Source organism: Bison bison, unplaced genomic scaffold (genome assembly GCF_000754665.1).
Source record: "Bison bison bison isolate TAMUID 2011002044 unplaced genomic scaffold, Bison_UMD1.0 scf7180017864035, whole genome shotgun sequence".
Classification (NCBI taxonomy): domain Eukaryota; kingdom Metazoa; phylum Chordata; class Mammalia; order Artiodactyla; family Bovidae; genus Bison; species Bison bison.
In genome coordinates this window covers 8,969,750-8,993,750 of record NW_011494607.1, presented here as the reverse complement: position 1 = coordinate 8,993,750, position 24,001 = coordinate 8,969,750, and the positions used below count along the sequence as shown (strand labels likewise).

The 24,001-nt window shown below is 35.9% G+C and overlaps 1 protein-coding gene across 5 annotated transcripts in view; it reads right to left on the bottom strand.

Annotated features, from left to right (window-relative positions):
- Positions 1-991: 991 nt before the first annotated feature.
- Positions 992-24,001, bottom strand: part of CASP8AP2 (caspase 8 associated protein 2) — a 34,986-nt gene continuing 11,976 nt past the window's right edge. For 3 of the 5 annotated variants that reach the window (XM_010834710.1, XM_010834713.1, XM_010834714.1), the window contains exons 2-10: positions 21,303-21,385; positions 16,881-16,949; positions 14,720-14,820; positions 14,088-14,162; positions 13,113-13,228; positions 9,154-11,372; positions 5,487-8,616; positions 4,331-4,430; positions 992-3,661 (exon numbers count right to left, since the gene is read on the bottom strand). In XM_010834710.1, coding sequence (XP_010833012.1) covers positions 3,605-3,661; positions 4,331-4,430; positions 5,487-8,616; positions 9,154-11,372; positions 13,113-13,228; positions 14,088-14,162; positions 14,720-14,820; positions 16,881-16,949; positions 21,303-21,357 — 5,922 coding nt within the window. In that variant the 5' untranslated portion in view covers positions 21,358-21,385 and the 3' untranslated portion in view covers positions 992-3,604. The remainder of the gene's footprint in view (positions 3,662-4,330; positions 4,431-5,486; positions 8,617-9,153; positions 11,373-13,112; positions 13,229-14,087; positions 14,163-14,719; positions 14,821-16,880; positions 16,950-21,302; positions 21,386-24,001) is intronic. The other 2 variants (XM_010834711.1, XM_010834715.1) reach the window with 2 other exon arrangements.

Sequence of the window (24,001 nt, the reverse complement as noted above, 5' to 3'; positions counted from 1 at the left end):
TTGGAATGAAAACTGACCTTTTCCAGTCCTCTGGCCACTGCTGAGTTTTTCAAATTTGCTGGCATATTGAGTACAGCTCTTTCAGAGGATTTGAAATAGCTCAACTGAAATTCCATCACCTCCACTAGCTTTGTTTGTAGAGATGCATCTGTATCCACTCTATTTTCATTCCATTTTACCTTTATTTTAAATGTTTTTTATATTTCTACTTGGTTATTTCTTACACCACACTGCCAAAATCTTTTTTTCCTTTTAGTGTTTATTGGCTTTATCTTAGATCTTTATGGTCTTATGTAATCCAGTTTGTTTTCTTGTGATTCAGTGGTATCTCTTAGTTGCTTCTTTACTTTGGCTTGTGAACCCATTTACCCGGTAGTAAGGGTTCTGAGTGACAGTATGCACTGAAGAAGGGCTAAGGGCCAGCTGAGGGCTTGGCTAGGCTGAGGACTGAAAGAAAGGGGAAAAGACAAGCTTTATGGCAGACAGGCCCAGAACTATACAACCCCAGTTCATTATTTCAGTTTGTTATCTACCAAGTAATTGTTTAGATCAGGGCTTCCTTCCCATGCAGAAACTGGGAGAAATGGCAATTTCCTCAGTAACTTCAGAGCCCCAAGCCTAGACTGTAACCTACCAGTACCATCAGTCTGAAGAGAGAGGGATGGATAAATAATGCATAGTTAGGCAATCCTTACCTGCTTTTCCCAGATCTTCACCCAAAAGGAACTTTTGCACTGCCCTGATTTTGTCTGTGAGGACCCCTGGGGCACTGTTCACTGTACCAGTACCTGCTGTGACAAAGCAGGCAAAAGCAACTGGTTTGCTCCAATGAATCTACTCCAGCACATTTAGCCAGCCACGCCTCCACCAAGAACCACTTCAAAATAGCCCCAAAGGACCCTGGGCATTTTATCTTTTTTCCATTTTAATTACTATCTAAACACAATAAAACATTCTAATACACAATAAAAGAAACATTCTAATCAGAATATAACAGAACTTTACATGGTTTTATTTATACATTACTGGTAATGAAAGCAAACTTTATACAAAAAGTTTTATACAAATAAAAAAATCCTTGGCTAGGCACAGCCATTCATGTGTGTGTATACACCCACACATATACACACAAAGTATTTTACATCATTATAATTATACATATTTACAGATACACTATTTAAATTATTTTACAATTTAACAAAATGAGGACAGGCAATTACAAAAGCAAATAAAAATGGATGAAACAAACTAATCGTTAAGTTTAAAATGCTACAAAACTATTTTTAAAAATCTAGAAAAGAAAGTCATTTCTTTGAAATATCAAAACTAAGATTTCAGTACTGTTTCATTGTTGCTTTTACCTTAATAGTAAGTTGTAACCTGCTTAGAAATAAATATTCTGACCAGTAACAGGTGAGCAGTCACATTGATGACAGGAACAAGTTGACCATGTTGGCCTGAAGTTAAGAGTCAGCAAGTAATAACAAATGCAGATTATTATCTGGTAATCAAATATGTCATAAAACTGCCCTCTCCTGCTCCATTAAAAACATGAAGAATTCCAAGCTTTTGTGTAGTATGCACTATCAATTAAGACTCCAAGAAACTCAGCAACTTATCTGTAATATAAGAAAATGCTAAAGTTATGATTCTGTTTTCTGATATGATCATTTCATAAAGTGCTGTTCTTTCAAGTGACTTCTACTTAGACAATGTGTGCGTGTGTGTGTGTGTTAGTCACTTAGTCATGTCAGACTCTTTGCAACCCCATGAACTCCAGCCTGCTAGAATCCTCTGTTCATGGGATTCTCCAGGCAAGAATATTGGAGTGGGTTTCCATGACCTTCTCCAGGGGATCTTCCTAATCCAGGGGTTGAACCTGGGTCTCCCTTGTTGCAACCAGATTCTTAACCATCTGAGCCACCAGGGAAGCCCTAGATAATACTGGTGGTTAAAGAACTAGCTTTTTACAGAATCAGGTTGGTAACTTTATCATTACACTCTCCTTTTGACAAGAATTTAATGAGACTATAGTACTTGTGAGTCTGAGTGAACTCCGGGAGTTGGTGATGGACAGGGAGACCTGGTGTCCTGCCATTCATGGGGTCACAAAGAGTGGGACACAACTGATCGACTGAACTGAACTGATAGTACTTGAAGAAAAAAAATCAGCAAAGAAACAAACTAGTAATGAAATAACATACTATTTGTGCTATCATGCAAGCAAATAAAATGTCAAGTATCAAATCCATGAAAAAATTGTACATTTGCAATGGAATTTGGAAATTTCAAACTAATAAACATCACTTCCAGATACAAGTTAATTGTTTCATGAATGGACATTATCTTCAAAAAGAGAATGGAAGTCACATTTTATAACAATGTTCAGATAAAACCACAGTTTAATTTCCTAAAGGTAGTGAAAAAATTTAAATTTATTTATAATGAATCTGAAAAATAATCAGGCAATTTTCGCATCAAACTATTTTTTTAAGGTTCTTTAGAATAAGTTTTTTCTTCAAATTCCCCAGTATTCAATTTTACATTCTGAATTACATATATAGAATTTTAACTTCACATAAACTACTAAGTATCTTTTGAAGATTTCATTAACAAACTAGTTGCTCTAAGAGGATACTGAAATTAACAGATTATCTAAAAGATAGTAATTCATACTAAGTTTAAGAACAGATTTTTATAACTCAAAAATATTCAGAATCCTCACAATGAGATCAATGTCCAAATATGGTTTTTATTAAGATTTACCTATAAAGTTGGGTGTTTTGGATTCAAATAACTATGACTACAAATCAACTGAAAAATAGTGATTTGTTAAATATCTTTACAATTTTCCTTACAGAAAAATCCAAAATAGTTAGGCAACTGGCCTAGGCCTTAAAGAAAAAAATCTGATACGTATTGCCTTAATAAATCTGTACAAGAATGGCTTAAAGAAACATGTCTGTGTACATTATTAATAATTTAATGTGGTAAATTGTGTCACCTCTTCAGATGACAATGGATTTCATGTTTTTAAATGTATGTTTTGTTATTTAAAGTATTTTAGCACTCAATTAAAAATGAGAAAAATGTTAAATTACAGTGACTGCACAGACTTCACTGGCTATGAAATACACTGCTATTCAAGAATGTTTTCTTTTCTTTCTTTTGGCTGCACCATATGGCACACAGGATCTTATTTCTCCGACCAGGGATCGAACTGAGGCCCCCTGAAGTGGAAGCACAGAGTCTTAACCCCTGGGCCTCCAGGGAATTCCCTCAAGAATGTTTTCTTTTCTTTATCTATAAAAATTATCAATCATCAAATGGATTTGCCCCCGCCTTAGACTCATGAGCATACAGAAGGTGGAGGAGAGAGGCTATCCTAATCTAACTGCAGCAGGCTTCACTGAGCACATCCCACCTTCTAAGATAGGTGACTTAGAAGACTATGAGCAATCATCCTCCAACCTGTGACTGAAGCATGAGCTCAACTGGATGTCTGTCACCCACCACTCACATCTTCAGTGACTAACAGGCCATTAACCGAATAGGTACTGTGTCAAACACTTACTTTACTAGCCTCCTACAGTGTAACCATTAACTACCTGCATTTGGACTTTTCAAAGAGCTTCATTAGCTGCTGGAATCTTTCTGAGACCTGAAAAATTTTAAAATGAGGGTTAATTGTAAATATTGAGATAATATATTTTTGTATCTTTGATGAATATTTTCATAAAACATCTAAAATAAATAAATTTTTTTAAAAATAAAAAAAATAAAGTCAGCCTTCTGATTTGTGGAAAAAAAAAAAGAAAACATTTAAAGACAGAGAAAGCTACCCTTAATAATAATGGTAAAGTAATGTTTCGAAAAACAAAGTATCTTCATAATAAAGGTAACTGCTATTTAACTTTTCAATATTAAACTTTCTTAAGCAAGAAACTATCATTACAAAATTGCTTGAGATCAAATAAGTAAATGGTAAAATGACAGAAAAAAGAATTAGGATTGTTTCAAATTTCTTCCACATTCACCAAGCTTTTAACAGTTCTACCTGAAGAACATGAAGAACCATACTTTTTTTTTTTTGGCCCCACTGTGCAGCTTGCAGGACCTTGGTTCCCCAACCAGGACTGAATCCACACCCTTGGTAATGAAAGTACAGAGTCCTATCTACTGGATGACGAGGGAATTCTCCAAAGAGCAATACTTTTAAAGACATTAGCTAATAAATATATATTTATTTTAAACACATTAAAAATAAAATCCAAGTATTTAGAATAGTACCATCTGTGAAACAATAGAGATGTAAAATTTGGGTAGTTACCTGATATGGATTTTTATTCAACTTAGCAGCTAAATGAGTAAATGTTTTCAATGATGGCCCTTTTTTCTGACATTCCAATAAAATTTCCCGGTCATCATTTCTGAAGGGGGAAAAAATGTTTAATTAGTTTCTGTAAGTTAGAACAGAAAGGTAAAAAAAAGTCCACTTTCTTAATATCTACTAATAAGAATTGGCATTTTTGTTAAAACTCATCAAAAAAGGAAAAGTGTATATACTCAAATAATGGACAATGGTTATCTGAGAGATAAGATTATAGATGATTTTAATCTTTGAGTTCATACATATTTTCCAAATTTTCTAAAACAAATACACTAATGTATTTTCTAACAATAAGAATGAAAGATTTCCTTAAAATTCTACCTGTAGTGTGTAAATAGTACTAATAAAGTTAGGGCCCAAACGTGATCACAGACTTAATAGGTGAGAAGAACCAAAAAGTAATATGGAATTCAGATCTTCTGATCCCTAGAGCTTTGCTTTTTCTACATGGTCTGAACCAATGTTTGTTATTACAATCTCTGAGATTTTACCATCTACAGGTTACCTGAAATGAAAGCATGGAGGACTGAGGTATTAAAACTGATCCCAATTTCAAGAAAATTCAGTATCATTATACACTCTAGCCAGCCTGGAGATCATGTTCCTCTAGCTTAATGATTCACAACTGTGGTTGCCTTTACATCTGAAATGCGGTCTTTACATCTGCATTTTTAAGTTCACATTAAAATACAACAAAACTTATAAAACTTTTTTTTGAAACTTCTAATTTCAGGGGAAAACTCAAATTACTCACACTTTTTGTCCTATTCACCACCTGTCATTCCTCCTTTCTAAAGAAAATTTGTGTACACTAGGTCCCTTATGAGTGAAAGATTTCTTTTTTCCATTGAAAAAGTGAGGTAAACATAGTGAAAAGTTCTGTCCATCATGCCAGTACACATCCCTGGTCAACAACCACTGCTCTAGACTGTTCTACAGTACAGCTGGGCTGTATCCTAGAGTGTATTTTCTACCAACTTTGGCCATTTTTGAAGTGATCCCTTTACGTATTTTAAGTTGGGATAAAACTATGACATGATAGATTTCTGGTGTCTCAAAATTTCCCGGTGATTTAATAGTCTCTTAAGATTCTTACCTTGTCCACGAAACTATAATTTCTCCCTTCTTTTTAATAACATTCTTTGCAGAAAGGCTTGTAAAAGAAGTGGCAGACGCTGTTGATGCATCCTTAGTCCCTGGGCTTTCCTTTAAAGATGAGGGGTCTTTAGTCACTGAAGGGGCCTTTTTCTTACTGGCTTTCCTTCGATGAGCATTACCATTTTCACCAGAGTCTTGGGTAATTTTTTTGGTCTTTTCCCTACTGGTTAAGTCTGTATCCTTTCTCTGTTTTTTCTGAGAAGAAGGATTTAGATCAGAAAGATTTCTTCTCTTTTTGTGAGGGTTATCCAACATCCCAGGCAACTCTGAACTGTTGGAATTCAATGCTGACTCTGAGTTTAAATCATCCTTTTTCACTTCATCCAAACTGGAAGCTTCCAAGGTTAGATCGATACAGGCCTCCTCAATGACGCATTCCAAAGGCCTGTTCGCCACCTGCACATTTTCTTCCTTCGAGTTATCTTCATCGACACATATCACTGGACACCCCAAGTCTTCAACAACTATAGCAGGATGGTTACCTTCATTTTTACTGTCACTTGAAACATCTTGTGTCAAATCAATAAAAGTATCAACAGTTTCAGGCTGCATATTGTCTAATACTGGAGCATTTTGATCCACACTACTTCCAGAACATCCCAACTGATCAATATTTAAAACTGTTACTTTTACTAATTCCCCCAACTTTTTGGTCTCGGTGACTGGATCTTTTGTGAGGTCTATACATGTGCTTGGAAGATGATCCTCAACAGAATGTGGAATTTCTTCCACTGGAGGCAATTCTTCAGTGCTTTCAGGCACTTTTGGTTCCCATACTTGATGCAACTTCAAACATTCTTCAGCCTCTTCGGTACTTTGACTCACTTTACCTGAAGCATCTTTAAGAAATTCATATATGTCAGGAACTTCTGTTTGTATCACACAGTCTTGTTCCTCATGAACTAATCTGCCATCAACATTCTTACTGGAATTTTTCAGTTCCTCCACAGATTTAAAAACTCTGTTCTGACATGAAATACATTCTTCCTCCACTGCTTCATCAGCTTCCTTTTCCACTCTCGGCAGATATTCATCAGCCACTGTATTCTGTACAAGAGTAGGGGAGGTAGATGGTGCCGCACGCCGAATTTTCACGATGAAGTGATCGTTGGACTTTTCCATTATGACAGCGTGCATGGGGAGGTTAGGGTGGTACTGAAAGCCTGGAGCAACAGGCCGGCTTGTCCATGATGAAGAACAACTTGATTTACTGCTTGAATTATCAGACTCCAGGGCTAAATGAATATCCTGTTCAGATGCGTCCTCTTCCTCCAGTAAGGCATCCTCACTAAAATGGGCACTAATAACTTCTTCAGGCGTTGAATTAGACAAAGCTTCTGGCTTTAAAAAACTGAGATGGCCATCTGACTTCAGAGGCGATGGTACTGTTAAAGAGACGGCTAGATCCTCAAGAAGTATGGAAGAAATGTAGGGCTTGCTCTTTTCTGAACCACATACATTATCTTTACTTAAAGCTATGTTAGTGGACACTTCGAACATACAATTTTCATCCAACACATCCGGATGAACTGGCAATGAAAGCCCTGAAGACAGAGATGGACCTTTCTCAGATGACAGTAAGGACCAGTTGTCATCACTGATTATCTTAGGGCAGGGAGAAACCACCCCTGAAACGAGCTCTTCAGTTGTACAAGCTGGTATAGATTCACATTTGAGACTCTCTAGCAGCTGTTTCTCTGGTGTCTTTAACTCCCACTCACTTTTTTCATTACAGTTAACACTGTTGTCCAAAAGATCAGAACCTTGCAACAAACTTTTAAATATCTCTCCCATCTGTGCATCACTCACTAAATTAAATGTAAGGCTAGACGCCTGCTGTTCAGTAAGAATCTCAAAACTGCGTTCTGGCTTCAAAGGCACAAGCTGGGATGTCTGGGCATCCTCTGTGGCGCTACCTTCAATTTTTCCTGGCTTTGGGGTGCTCAGGCAGTTTGGCTCCAAGGAATGCGCTTCAGATTGAGGATTCTTCATATTATCAAAGGAAGTGTTAGCAGTCTTTTTAATGTCATGCTTTATTGTGTTACTATTGGAATTCTTTTGCTCTTGATGTTTTTCCTCAGATTTTTTACAACCTACTGAATACTTAGAAGAACCATAATCTTCTGATTTGGGGGATTTCTCTTTCAACATTTCTTTGCCCAAGTTGTTTATATTCCCCTTCTGACAGTGTGAAGATCGTGCTTTCTCTTTACTTTTCTTTTCAAGCTTTCCTTCGTCACTATCACTGCCAACATTCATGGAGTCACAAAACTTTACAAAGATTTTCTTAAGTTTTGTAAACAAATAATCGAGCTGTTCATCTACAAATTTCCACAATTTTTTTTTCATATCTGGCAGCTGCTGTTCAAATAAACGATCCACGATACCATTCTTTTTAACTTGCTTGAGTTTGGATTCTATAACATCACAGAGATTCTTCTGTAAAGTAGTCACTGACTTAGATATTTTGGACAAGTCCAGGTATTTAATTAGTGATGTAAAACTCAAAATTGCTGACTCAATAATTCTATGAAATTGTATTAATGAAAATTTTACCTTGAATTTCATATAATTTTTCCTTACATGTTTTCTTATCATTCGTAACATGTGCATAATCTCTCGGACAGAAGAGGGTGTGACAATGATTGGAACTATTTTTTCCAGGCTGGAAGTGCTCATTGACCTCTCTTTCTTCTCTGTTTTTGAAGATCTGCTAGATTCACTTCGTCTTCTGTTCCATCTGCTTTTGGTCTGATGCATTTTCATAGAGGATATCTTCCTATTGTCTTTATCCAAATGCACAGAGCTTTTCCTACTTTCTGGGCTAGTTTTTGTGTTCTGCACTTCTGTAGAAGCTCTTGGTTTGGCACTTTTGTCAAAACTTCTTTGTGGTTCAGGTTTTTCATTGTCACTTATAATTTCTCCTTCTTCTAATTCATCTAAAGATGAATTCTTATGGGAGTCTGCTTCTGCAAATTTGTCAGATTTGCATATTGGCTTTTGATTTTCCTTGTTGAGATCAGACTGACTCATGGAGGTAGAATGAGCTGAATTTGGTAGAAACACATCTGTGAAAGAGAAAAGCATAGTATTGCCACATGACCAATCAGTGTTTGTCATTTAACATTTCCACGTTAAATATAACAAAAAATTAAATGTTGAGGCAATTTGTTATTTTAATAGCTTTTTTTAAAAAAAAGCAGAATGTTAATGTCTAACACTTATCATATGATTCATCTTTACTGGTCTGAGAAGGTGCCTGATAATGATAGTGCAGTTTGATCATTTGGGTAACCAGCAAAACCAACTGTTCATTTCTTGATGTTAGCAGCATCACCTACTCTATGCCATTTGATGATGGTTTTTAAATAAGAAGTATCTGAAAACAGGCAAAGAATATTTGAAACAATCTGTCCCACCATTCTCTTTTTTGTATAAATAAGCATTACCTAAATCTAGACTAAAGGCTCAATGTACATTACTAGTTAACAATAGAGGTCTAAACACTAGTTATATTATCAAATAAAAAGCATTAATTCATCTTGCTGGTGTATTTTTACATTCTCACATAAAGATAAATTATAGAAGATAATATAAAGTATTACCTTTATGATTATTATTATATAATGGAACTTGAGATGCACTTTCCAGTCTAAGAACTTTTGCTACAGGTCTCACTGGACTATTCAGAGGACTGATGGCTTCTGGAATAGGTCTCAGTTGATTAAAGTCAATGCTCAGAACTGAGTTCTCATCATCATGATATACTGAGTTTGTTTCACCAACTTCCACTGTGTCATCCATTAACTCAGTCTGCTGAAGTGAAGATTCTGGAGTCTCTCTAGGTAAGCAAGGATCCAAATGACAAGACTTATTCTCAACCAGTGGTGGGTCTACAAGAGAAGGCTCAAGTTTTGGTGTACCACCTTCTGAAAGGACGGCTGGCAGAATGTCAGTTTCTTCAACTGAAGGCTGCAAAATGCTTTCACTGGATTTGGTCACATTTGTTGAAAAAGCCTCCTTCATTTCTGCCTCTTCAGAAATACTACAAGAATTTAAGTCACTGTTTCTTTTGCTATCCAATTCCAAGCCAACGTTCTGAGAAACATTTGTCTGTACTATGTCTATTTTCACAGGAACTGCTGCCCTGGCACCATTAACAGTCTGTTTCATTTCTGTGGATGAAGATAACGAAGATTCTGATGGTTCCATTTCCACAGGTGCTGAGAAGGAAGTCTCTGTGCCACATATGGGTGTGTCACAAGGCACAGTATTCTCCACAGATGCAACAGACAAACTATTTTCTTCTACTTTCCGTTCTGAAATACTGGTCCTGGGTTGAAATGCTGCTGTAAGAGCATCCTTTGGTTCCAATAACTCAGATTTGGTTTCCTCTGTGATATGGTCACTGACAGAGGGAACACATGTCACAGTCTTAGCCTGCACCAATGACTCAGAATCACATATGTCACAGGATTGGGGAGGATCCGTTATTGTATGCTGATTATCCTGAGAAACAGGCTGCTTTTTAGCAGGAGAAAGAGTTAAGTTCAATTTTTCCATAAAGCTCAACTTTAAGTCTTTGTTTTGTGGTTCATTTAGGGCACTCTCAGCTCTAACTGCTGGCTCCTTATTATTTGCTCCTTCAGAAACATCATTGTTAGAGACTTCCCCTTTATCATTTTTTGGCTCATTCTGTCTCTTTAAGTCTGCGGTGGTTTTCTTAGTTTCTTTGTTAGTCTTCTGCAAATGTCCTGGAGGTACTCTTTCTTCATTTCTGATATGCTTATTTTCTTCTTTGTTCTCTCGTTCCCTTTTCCTCTTTTCTTCAGTTCTGTGCCTTTCTGCTCTGAAAGGTGCATTTTCCCGCTGGTGCACAGAATCAACTTCTGTGGAATCAATGTGTTTGTGAGTTCTACTGGCTAAAAGAGAAGAGGGACATCTTCCTTCTTGAAAACTATGATTACTTACAGCCCTGTCTCTTTTACAATCTTCCCAGCCTCTTCTCTCCTCTAGATGGTATTTATTTGAATTGTGTGAAGACTTTGATGGTTCATTTTTGGAATGCGGAAGCACCGCTCGTTCAGATCTTCTCCAATGATCCTGGCCTTTCCCTACTGATTTTGACTTCTGATCAACTTTTCTTTCTTCTTTGTCTTGTGATTTAAGTTCTCTTCTATTTACATTTTGTGATCTTTCACTTTGTCTTTCGAGTTTTTTGTCACTTTGAGATTCTAGTCGAGTGTGTGACTTGTCTCTAGAGCTTTCTTTCTCCCAAGAAGAGCTGATGCGTTCATTTTTATAATCTAAATCCGTGTTACTTTTCAACTTTGCAGTTTTGCTTTCAGCCTTTGGTTCACCTTTACCATATTTCTCAGGATGTCCTTGTAGTCTTTGACTGGCCTCTGTGTTCCTCGGTTCACCATCACCATAGCTAGTGCTCAAGTCTTTTCGTATTCTGTCAGTCCCCCGGTTGTACTGGCTGTGTCGACTATCTTTCCTTCCTCTTCTATGATCCTCATTTGAATTGCTCTCACCAACCTGATAATGGAAACGTGACCAAATGCCATTGGTGGAGTGTTTTTCAACAGATGTAGGCAAATGCAAAGTGCTCTTTTTTTCACAGTGTGATTTTCCTTCCTTTTCATGGTTTGGCAGTGAAGTGCTGTAATGTACATCTTTAGAAACATCACTTTTCACTCTGTGATCAGTCTTTGAAGAGTCATCCAAATGGGGAGATCTGGATTTAAGATCTTTTGTTTTAACTAGATCTGATGTCCTTGAAGTTTTATGATTATTCCGAAAATGTGGAAACTCTGACAGTCTATTGAGAAATAGAAATATACACCAAAAACAAGGTTAATTCCTTTTTAATAATCCAAGGTTTAATCACATGTGATACACTTTAAAATTGGGGGTCCACATACCGGCAAAACTAATTTTACTTTGTAAAAAAGAAAAAGTATAAGAATTTACCAGTTTCCAATGTAATGGATAAGTTTTTAAAATAAGGAACTCTCTTTCATTTATTTTGCTCAAATAAAGCCTGAAGGACCTCTCAGTTCTCTCCCAGCACTTGCCAATGTCATTCAGATTTCCTTCACTACAGGAGAAAGAAAAGAAGGGAGGGAAGGAAGAGTGGCAGGGAAAAAGAGGAGAAGAGGTGGGATGGGGTAGTTCTGTGATAGATGACCTAAGTTGTCCTTTACAAAGTATCCTGTGGCTTTAATATTAAGAAGTGAGAAACCAGAGGCTGGAAGGAGCAAGAGGTGATAAACAGTTTTGAGCACAGAGACCACTGCCAGTTTAGCTGAGAGGTGATGGGTAGCAGTGACAGTAGAAATAGGAGAGAAATGAATGAGTTGAGAGAATACAGACATAAAAATCAACAGGACATGGTAATGAATTGGATCTGAAGGATGACAAAGAGCTAAGTGTCACTGATGACTCCAAGGCAGGGTGCCTGCAAGTCCCAGTTTGCCAAGTAATATCAGTGTAATTACTAACAGCACTTCCTTCTACTCTCAAAAGTATCCTGGTTTGGGCAATAAATTAAATGGTCATTCTATCCTTCAGTCTCTCTAGCTTGCACCAGCTGAATAAATGTTGGGGAATCCACTAAGCAAGGAACAATGGAATGGGTTCAATCTTGAATTCAGTTTTGGATGAGGTAATTTTGAAAATTTTGTACAGATGTAAAGTAGTTATCTACATATAAATGGAACTGACTAGTACAAGTAAGATTACATCAAAAGAAAATACTGAAAGAGAAAGGAAAGTAAAGATATAGCTTTGAAGAAAACCAACTTCACCAGAAAAATAAGTCTCAAGTTAGGAAGAAAACTAAGGATCATGAAACCCAAAGGGAGAAACTATTTCAAGAAAAAAGGGTCAACTATGTCAAATTGTGTGTAAAGACAAGTTAAAATGAGAAGTCAAAACTAGATGATGAATTTAGTGGTAGTCACAGGAGGAAAAGGTCAGAGTGGACTGGGTTCGAGAGTGAGTAGAAATGGGAGGTGGAGAAACAGAGATAGCAAATTTCGATAACTGTTTTGGAGGTTTGGACTATCAAGGAGAAGAGATGCAATTCTCTGAAGCCAAATACTGCCCCAAACAAAAAAAAAAAAAAGTGAGAGACAGAGAGAGAGAAATTAAGTAGAAAATCTATTTCAGAGGAAAAAGAATATATAATTGAGAGATATTTTAAGAGTTGTCTATGACAGAATGTATAACACAGACATCCTCCTTGTATTTTAGTAATTTGGTGGGCCCCTTCTGGAACCCATGACATACACCATCATCTTCTCAGGATCAAAGAATATCAGAACAAGATCCCAGTATATTATAAAACTGGATACATTCAGAGAGGTATGTGGCAATATTCTATTACTAATCATACAGAAATCATTATGACAATATATTATTAGAATATTATCTCCTCTCAGTGAAACCTTAAAAATTTAACAAAATGCATGATTTTCATTATCTTTTCAAAGTTAAAAATATTCCACATAGCAATATTCATGTAATTTACAAACATATCCACATCCCTCAATCATACCTTTGGTGAAGATTATTTATTTCTTCATCCTTGCGGTTTATTTCCACTCTGGCTGTTTTGATAAGTGCTGAGATATTTTTCTTAAGGGACTGGTTTTCATTTTTTAAGCTAAAATTCTAAACATCATAAAATATATTTAGTAAAGTATGTATCTATGGAATAAACCACTGTTTATAATAGCTATTGATTACTGAATGCTAACTACATGCTAGGCATGACTTATTTTATTTTATGAAATTCTCATAGTCATAGGAGGAGTACAGTGATGCTCATTATACAAATGGGGAGTTTGAGATTCAGAGAAGAAACTGGCACCAAAGAAAGGCTATTTAAAATGAAACAATTTAAAAGAGGAATCAAAATGAAAAACCAATAAATAAACAGAAAAAAAGTTCTGCCTGGGTAATTATTTTGGAAATTATAAAATTTGTGTTATATTTAATAACTGGAAGTTTAAGTTGAAATAATATACTAATTCTTAGGTGAACAAAGAATGAATTGAGGACTGACTGGCTCTTTGGGAGAAAGGGAAAAGAAAAAGAAACAACTATCAAAACATAAAAATCAGAACAGGACATTCCTGATTCTGCAGCATAACAAAAAAAGTCACTCTGGCAAAAACTGTGAGGGTACCACCATTTTCCCCCATCAGTCATTCTAATCTTGGCTCCTCAAGCCATTCTTTTAAACCACCTATACAATCAAAATTTTCTATTCTTTAACTATTAACTAGTCTAGCAACAGTTATTTAATCATTGGACAATATCATTGAACAAATCAAGCAGTTTTATCAGTTTCATTGACACTGGAAATAATGCATATTTGGCCAGATTTGATATTTCACATAATACTTTGAAAAAAAGTTTCCTTATAATCTGTCAATCCTTTAGCATTTTAATTTCTAACAAAGGATTTTACTAAATTTGTATTTTAAAGGCTAATAAGGCAAAAATAAAATATTCATTATAATTCTACCTGTGTCTGTATTTCTTTAAACTTTTTCATCAGCTCTTTCATTTGCAGCTGACATTTTCCATATTCTGCCTGCAACTGTAAAATACAAGAAGATCAAGCATCATTTTAAATTTTTTTTTTAACTTAAATGACATTTCAAAATATTTAAAATTTTGTAAATCAACTCACAAAATAGAGTAAATGAGGTCTATTTCTATTAACAGGTATTTAGTTAGATTACTGGTTTTTAAGTTAGGCCTGCCAATAATGTTACTTTCTTTAGTTTCACATTCAGTCTCCAAACTTTAAATTCAAATAAGGTAGAAAGAAATTTGCCTGCATGAAGTCTTGGGACAATTTATAATGTAGTACAAATCATAAAAAGACAAAATGTTTTATCACACTGATTTACCTGTTGAGATTTTACATAGATACTTAAATTTAATTAAGCAAAATTATAACTACATTTAGCCAAACATTCAGAAGACACTGTTTCAAAGCAGATTGGAAGGCAGAAACTGATGTAAATGTTCTTTTAGTCTAAGAGCTACTTCTCAAACATAGAATGCCTATTCAGAAGTTAGCCAATGCCTGCATTTCAGGAGATATCAAAGCACAAAATAACCGTTGTTCATAATTCTGGTAATCCATACATCATTATATGTTGCCTCCTTTGCAGTTCCTTCTTCAGTCAGGATTTCTTCATATAAATCCAAACAATTCCTGGATGGTACAGAGGATTTGGATGCACTGTCTAAAACAAAGAAGAAACCCTTCCATTAAAATAAGTATTTCCAGATTTGATAAAATCCTATAAAAACTCCGGCATTTTTCTAAGAAATGGGAAAAACAATCCTAAAATATGTATGGAACCACAAGACTGCAAATAACCACAGCAATCTTGAGAAAGAAGATGAAGGAAGGAGGCATTACACTTCCTGATTTCAAACTATAATACAACACTGTAGTAATCAAAAGTATATTTTTATAGGAATAAGAACAAACACATAAGTGCTACAGCTCTTTTACAATTTGTCTAGCAAGTTTTCTGGTCCACACCAGAAAATACCCCCATGGGGAAAAAAAAAAAAAACAGATACAGAGATCAGTGGAACGGAATAGAAAGCCCAGAAATAAAGGCAGGCATGTACAGTCACAGGCGGCTAGGTGGTAAAGAATCTGCCTGCAACACAGGAGACCTGGGTTTGATCCTGGGTCAGGAAGATCCATTAGAGAAGAACATGGCAACCCACTCCAGTATTCTTGCCTGGAGAATCCCATGGACAGAAGAGCCTGGCAGACCACAGTCCATACGGTTGCAAAGAGTTAGACACGACTGAAGTGGCTTCGCAGGCAGGCACACGTATACGGTCCCAGCTTATGACAAAGGAGCCAAGAATATACAATGGGGAAAGGATAGTCCCTTCAATAGATGGTGCTGGGAAAACTGGACAGCCACAAGCAAAAGAAAGAAAGTAGACCCTTATATTTATATAGCACACACAGAAATCAACTCGAATTAAAAACTTGAATTTAAAATCTGCAACCATACTTAATATCTTATAATAACCTATAATGGAAAAGAAGACAAAAAAAGAATATATCTCTATCTATCTAACTGAATCACTTTACTGTATACCTGAAACTAACAAAACAATGTAAGTCAAGTATATTTCAATAAAGGGAACTGCCTGGCAGTCCACAAGTTAAGACTACATGCTTTCAATGCAGGGGGCACGGGTTCCACTCCTGACGGGAGAATTAAAATCCCATAAGCCCGGCAGAGGGGCCAAAAAAAAAAAAAAAATTAAAAACTGAAATGTATGGAAAAAGAGACTAAAAATGGTTACCAAGGGCTAGGGGTGGGGAAAAAGAGATATTGATCAAACTCTGTCAAGTTTGTGGACAAGTACAAACTATCATCCAGCTATAAGATTATTAAGTTCCGGGGATATCATGTACAGCATAGTGATTATAGTTAATAACACTATTTTACATAATCAAAAATTGCTGAGAGTAATCTTAAAGAGATGGTAATCATGTGATGCTATACAGGTGTTAGCTAATGCTATGGTGGTAACCATTTCACAATATTTAAGTGAACAATATTTATGTGTTGATAAAATAACATACTATACATTTTTAAACCTACTTAATATTATAAGTCAATTATATCTCAATAAAACTAGGGTAAAAAAAGAAAAATATACATGTTAAGCGTTTTGATATAGTGTCTACCTCTACCCAAAGAGCTATACATTTCTCCATCTTTTGTATTTCATCTAAATCTATACTAATTTCAGATTAGAACTGGAAAACCACTTTACCTAAAACAAATTTGTCAACAAATCAGACGTAAAGATCATATTTGTTTGAAGCTTTGAAAAATTTGATTGCAGAAGTTTTCTCAATTAGACAGGTCATTAGACTCTGCATATTATACTCATACTGATTCATTTGAAAATATATATAGTACCTACCCTTTTCAAAAGAGTTCTTATATCACGTAGCCTGTAACAGTGTGTAAGGTAATATATGTAGTCACCACTACCAGCTTTATTTTCAATGGTACAAAATACTCTTCCATAAGGTCTGATTAAATCTGACACCCAGATGAAAAACAAACCTAAGGGCTAATTTTTTCACCAATAAAGATTTGGGTGAAAAATAGTTACCTGAGTACAATCACTTCAAAGAAAAGGCAAACTGTTGAGAAGCTATGAGTTATGCCAGGAATTGGTAACAACAAAATAAACACTTCCAACAGACTGACCAAACAAAATGAGACAGTAGTTTGTTACAGAATTTACATACCAGAACCAGCACTGTCCAACCCAGCATATATGTCCAAAGAACCTTCATCATTATTTTTAAGAGGAGAAGCTGGGGAAAAAAAAAAAATCAAAGACTAGTTAAAACTGACTCTGTGTACTTAGTGAAGTTTTTCCATTTCTACTCTGAAGGACCAGAAAAGGAGTATCAGTCTTGTGCCAAAAAAGAAAACTGTTTAGAAGCTTTTGTACGTCCTTATAAACATGCACATCTTAGTACATAGATACAGACTTAAAAACTCACTTTCAAAACCATACTAGTCAGAAGATTCCCAATCCAGTATCAGAACAATCTTCCTGCAAAAATAAAAACTCTAAACAAAATACTAAAAGCTAACTTTAGTTAATGCTCTATCACTGGATTTACTGTGCAATCATTTCACAATATATACAAATATGGAATTATTATATTGTACATCTGAAATTACTGTAATATTATATGCAAACTGTAGCTAAATTAAAAAAAAAAAAGCTATCTGAAGAACTAAAGAGCAATCCAAAGCAGGCAAAAACTGGAGAGGAGATGACCCCTGCAAAAAGCAATGAATTCCTACCCCCCCTTTTTTTTTTGTTTAACAAGTTTTTGTGCAAAGATAAGCCCTAGTTGGAGCCACAGCAGGCAGAGAAACTCAAATGGACACTTCTAGTCCTAATAGCTTGAAGAACTAGAGAAAAAATTTTGGGGGTGATAACAGCAACCAGAAAGAGGAAATCCAAAGAGCCACAGAGGACTCCCCAAATTGTGCCCAAATCTGAATAACACAAGTAAAGGTTAAAACTCCCAGGAGTCCAGCTAAAACCTAAAAAATCTCTGTAGCTAAACAGAGATTTCAGCTACTGTTCACCACAGGGAAGACAGAAGATCAAGTTCAGTTGAGATAAATGCCTGCTAAAATCAAAACACTAGCACTTTTCAGAGGAATATAACAGAATCATATATCTCAAACATTTACAATGTCCTAAACGCAATTCAAAATTTATCAAAGGAAATCTTGGTAGACAAATAAAAACAACTCCAAAACCAAATGAAAATTCTAAAACTGAAACTACAATACCTAAGGTAAAAAGATTCAACAGAAGAGGCGGTGAGCTTGAAGACAGATCAATAAATTATCCAATTGCAAGACGAGAGGAAAAAATATTTTTAAAAAGATCACTTACTAACCTATAGAATATCCCGAGTTCTCACATACTATATACCTGGAGTCCCAGAAGAAAAGAGACAACGGGGAGAAAGTGATGCTAGAAGGATACTAGAGAATACTAGAAGGACAAAAACGGTAAATAACTGAGTAAATACAAAAGACTAATATTTCATCTTAATTGGTTTAACTCCTCTTAGTTTATTTAAGATACATACAACAGGCTAAAATAAAAATTACAGCACTGTACCATGGGGTTCGAGACATTTTTAACAAAAAGGGATGGAAGAGGTCAAATGCAACTATATGTACAAGACTCTACATCTTACATAAAGATTCTTACCTTTTAATAACTAGACTATAAAATGTTAAAGATGTATATTGCAGTCCCTTGAGCAACCAATTATAAAAACCACTGCAGAAAGGTATAACCAAAAAGCTAATTTGTAAATCAGAATGAAATTCTAAAATACATTCAAATACTTGAAAAAGGCAAGAAAATCAGAAAGGAAAAAAACTGATGAGACAAACTAAACTTTTAAAATGATAGGTCTAAATCCAATCACAGCAATAAAGGACATTATTGTAGTAACTGATAAAACTGGTATAAAGATGGCAGACTAAATAAAATTATAGAATTAGTGTTAAATTTACTGAAATTGATGATTATGCTGTCTTTATGTAAGAAAACCAACTTTTGCTCGTGAAATATACACTGAAGTATTTGGATGTAAGGTACCATAATGTATACAACTGGTTATCAAATAGGTCAGGGAAAAAACTGTGTGTATGTATGTGTATAAATTAAAAAGTATGTGCACAGTGTTAAAGCCACAGGCATAGGTAAAAGGCTCCTTTCATGTTCTTATTCTTGCAACTTTTCTATAAGTCTGAAACTATAGATATAATAGAAGACAAGTACAAAAATGTTATAGGAATAAAAATGTTTGTGAAATTATGTTAACTAGTAAAAATAAAAATGTACACTGTGTATCTATCAAACAATGTATGCATGTGGACAAAAACTTGAGAGAGCAATATACAGAAATGAAAACAGCTATTTCCAGCAAATGAGAATAACAAAATAGTTTTGTCCTTCAAAATAAGAGTTACAGTTGTGATACTTATGAATTAAATCAAAAGTAAAGGTGGTCATTATATTATACTTTCCATTTTTTAATTGGTTTAGAATTTTTCAAAGAAAAAATATTGTAAGACAAATATATAGCAGCATAACAATTTGAAAAAACATCAGCAAAAATAATTAAATGACACCAAAAAACAAATAATGCTATCCAGAGTGGTTATGACAGCCATATTCCATGTGAATTTATTCATGTCTATGGATATTATTTTTTTAAACATATTTTTCCTCATAGTTCAGTTAGCAAAGAATCTGCCTGGAATTAGACCTGGGGTCGATCCCTGTGGCAGGAAGATCCCCTGGAGAAGGAACTGGCAAACCACTCCAGTATTCTTGCCCGGAGAATCTGATGGACAGAGGAGTTTGGCAGGCTACAGTCCATGGGGTCCAAGAGTCAGACATGATTTAGTGACTAAATCACCATCAAGCAAAAATGGAATTCTACTAGACATGTTTTACAAGTGCCCTTTTCATTCTATAGCATTCATAATTCTGATCAATAAATATACAACTATATCCTCAAAAAATTTAATGAGATTGTCATAGCATAATTAAGACCAAAGAACTAAAATGTTATGTCAGGATTTGGAAGTTTAAAATCTGTATATTACTAAAAATATTTCCATTTTATGAGCTTATTTTACTATTAGGTCTTGGCTATCTCTTTCAAACTAATAATCTATTTGTGACTATTAATTCTACCCAAAACAACAATAAGCAAGTACCACTCCATTTACTGGAAATATCAATTTCAAGAGTAACAAGTATCTATCATATATGTACACACACACACACACACACACACATATATATATATATATATAGAAGTATATATATGGTATATGTGTGTGTGTGGATATATATATAAACACATACACATACACCTTATCAGTGAAAGCACCAAGTCCTAACCATTGGACCACCAGGGAATTCCCCTTGTTCACTGTTCAGTCACTCAGTCATGCCCGACTCTCTGTGACCCCATGGACTGCAGCACACCAGGCCCCCCTGTCCTTCAGTTTCCCAGAGTTTGCTCAAACTCATGTCCATTGAGTCGATAATGCCATTCCAACCATCTCATCCTGTCGCCCACTTCTCCTCCTGCCCTTAATCTTTCCCAGCATCAGGGTCTTTTCCAATGAGTTGGCTCTTTGCATCAGGTGACCAAAGTATTGGCACTTCAGGATCAAGTCCTTCCAAAGAATATTCAGGGTTGACTTTCTATGGGATTGACTAGTTTGATCTCCTTGTTGTCCAAGGGACTCTCAAGAGTATTCTAAAGCACCACAGTTTGAAAGCATCAATTCTTCAGCACTCAGCCTTCTTTATGGTCCAACTTTCACATCTGTACATGACTACTGGAAAAACCATAGCTTTGACTAGATGGACCTTGGTCGGCAAAGTGATGTCTCTACTGTCTAGGTTTGTCAGGCTTCCCAGGTGGCTTAATGGTAAAGAATCCACCTGCAACACAGGACAACCAGGAGCTATGTGGGTACGATCCCTGGGTCGGGAAGATCACTGGGAGGAGGAAATGGCAACCCACTCCAGTATTCTTGTTTGGAGAATCCCATGGACAGTGGAGCTTGGTGGGCTACAGTCCATGGTGGTGCAAAAAGTTGAATACAACTGAAGCAACTTAACACGTACACACGTCTAGATTTGTCATAGCTTTTCTTCCAAGAAACAAGTGTCTTTTAATTTAATGGTTACTATCCACAGTGATTTTGGCCCCCCAAAATAGTCTGTCACTATTTCCATTTTTTCTCCATCTGTTTGCATGAAGTGATGGAACTGGATTCCATGATCTTCATTTTTGAGTGTTGAGTTTTAAGCCAGCTTTTTTACTTATATTTTTTCCCTTATATTTTTTAATATGACAATAAAAAATCATTACTGCTTATACTGGCAAAGTTGTTAATTTTATTATATTTAAGAGGCCTGAAAGTATAAAATAAGAAAGTTCTCACTTACTAAGCACTTTCTATTTGCCAAGCACTTCATTGTATTCATTTACATGTGAGGAGAAAAAGTTGATAATGACAGTGTTATCAATGAGAATAAATATATGACTTTATAATTAAATAAATTTAGAAAGACATTTAAAATGAGCTCTTACCAGAAAAGACATCAAATAAACTTGTTCCATCACCATTGTCATCATCTGCTGCCATGATCCTATTTCTTTTTGATAGTCGCCATCTAAGGTATTAAATAAAAATATTCTCCACCGTTAAAATCAACCTCACAATTCAGAGACTAAACTTAGCTTTAAGTTAAAAGATAACTTTCAAATTTGGACACAATGACAGAGTTCACTCTGCTGTTTTTTTTTTTTTAATGTCTGGCATTTTCTAAAAGCTAAAACTATAAAACAAAAAATCTTAAATTTGCTGATATGATTAACCCATATCACAAAGCAAACAATGCCAATTTTATAAAGTACACAAAAATATAAATTAACTTTTATACTAAAATAAGCCAACTATCATACTAAGTAAGTGCAAACATGTGGTGAGTTCTGTGAGTCCTCTTAACAAATCATCAAACATGGGGGTAATCTTAGAAATACATGAGGCTCTAGACATACATGTTTTCACCAACAAGGGAGTAAGATGGGCAAACTGCAAAGAGCTTGATACTACACTAGACTGGTAAAGGTGTGGGGAAAATGACATATATGCTCTCATGGGCTTCCCAGGTGGCTCTGTGGTAGAGTCTGCTTGCCAAAACAGGAGACGTGGGTTTGATAACTGAGTAGGGAAGATTCCCTGGAGAAGGAAATGGCAACCCACTCCTAGATTCTTGCCTGGGAAATCCCATGGACAGAGGAGCCTGGCAGGCTACAGTTCATGGGGTTGCAAAAGAATCAGATATGACTTAGCAACTAAACAATGCTCATATATACTCTCATACATAGAGGCGTATGCTGGTACAAACTCTAAGGAGGTAATCTGGAAACAGCTATCAAGTTTTTAAATGCAATTTAAACAATTTCATGTCTAGTAATTTGCTCTATAGATATATCAAGCACATGATTACAAATATGTATATACAGGAATATTCGATATAGCACGAGACTGGAAGCAACATAAGAATCCAAAGCAGTTTAAAAACATCTTGACTTATCTGACATTCACTAACTTATCTGACTCACAGAAAACTAGTCAATCTAATCACACTAGGACCACAGCCTTGTCTAACTCAATGAAACTAAGCAATGCCCGTGGGGCTACCCAAGACGGGCGGGTCATGGTGGAGAGGTCTGACAGAATGTGGTCCACTGGAGAAGGGAATGGCAAACCACTTCAATATTCTTGCCTTGAGAACCCCATGAACAGTATGAAAAGGCAAAATGATAGGATACGAAAGAGGAACTCCCCAGGTCAGTAGGTGCCCAATATGCTACTGGAGATCAGTGGAGAAATAACTCCAGAAAGAATGAAGGGATGGAGCCAAAGAAAAAACAATATCCAGTTGTGGATGTGACTGGTGATAGAAGCAAGGTCCGATGCTGTAAAGAGCAATATTGCGTAGGAACCTGGGATGTCAGGTCCATGAATCAAGGCAAATTGGAAGTGGTCAAACAAGAGATGGCAAGAGTGAACGTCGACATTCTAGGAATCAGCGAACTAAAATGGACTGGAATGGATGAATTTAACTCAGATGACCATTGTATCTACTACTGAGGGCAGGAATCCCTCAGAAGAAATGAAGTAGCCATCATGGTCAACAAAAGAGTTCGAAATGCAGTACTTGGATGCAATCTCAAAATGATCTCTGTTTGTTTCTAAGGCAAACCATTCAATATCACAGTAATCCAAGTCTACGCCCCAACCAGTAACGCTGAAGAAGCTGAAGTTGAACGGTTCTACGAAGACCTACAAGACCTTTTAGAATTAACACCCAAAAAAGATGTCTTTTTCATTATAGGGGACTGGAATGCAAAAGTAGGAAGTCAAGAAACACCTGGAGTAACAGGCAAATTTGGCCTTGGAATACAGAATGAAGTAGGGCAAAGACTAATAGAGTTTTGCCAAGAAAATGCACTGGTCATAACAAACACCCTGTTCCAACAACACAAGAGAAGACTCTACACATGGACATCACCAGATTGATTATATTCTTTGCAGCCAAAGATGGGAAACTCTATACAGTCAACAAAAACAAGACCAGGAGCTGACTGTGGCTCAGATCATCAACTCCTTATTGCCAAATTCAGACTGAAATTGAAGAAAGTAGGGAAAACCACTACACCATTCAGGTATTACCTAAATCAAATCCCTTATGATTATACAGTGGAAGTGAGAAATAGATTTAAGCGACTAGATCTGATAGATAGAGTGCCTGATGAACTATGGACGGAGGTTCATGACATTGTACAGGAGCCAGGGATCAAGACCATCACCATGGAAAAGAAATGCAAAAAAGCAAAATGGCTATCTGGGGAGGCCTTACAAATAGCTGTGAAAAGAAGAGAAGCGAAAAGCAAAGGAGAAAAGGAAAGATATAAGCATCTGAATGCAGAGTTCCAAAGAATAGCAAGAAGAGATAAGAAAACCTTCCTCAGCGATCAATGCAAAGAAATAGAGGAAAACAACAGAATGGGAAAGACTAGAGATCTCTTCAAGAAAATTAGAGATACCAAGGGAACACTTCATGCAAAGATGGGCTCAATAAAGGACAGAAATGGTATGGACCTAACAGAAGCAGAAGATATTAAGAAGAGGTGGCAAGAATACACAGAAGAACTGTACAAAAAAGATCTTCCCGACCCAGATAATCACGATGGTGTGATCACTGACCTAGAGCCAGACT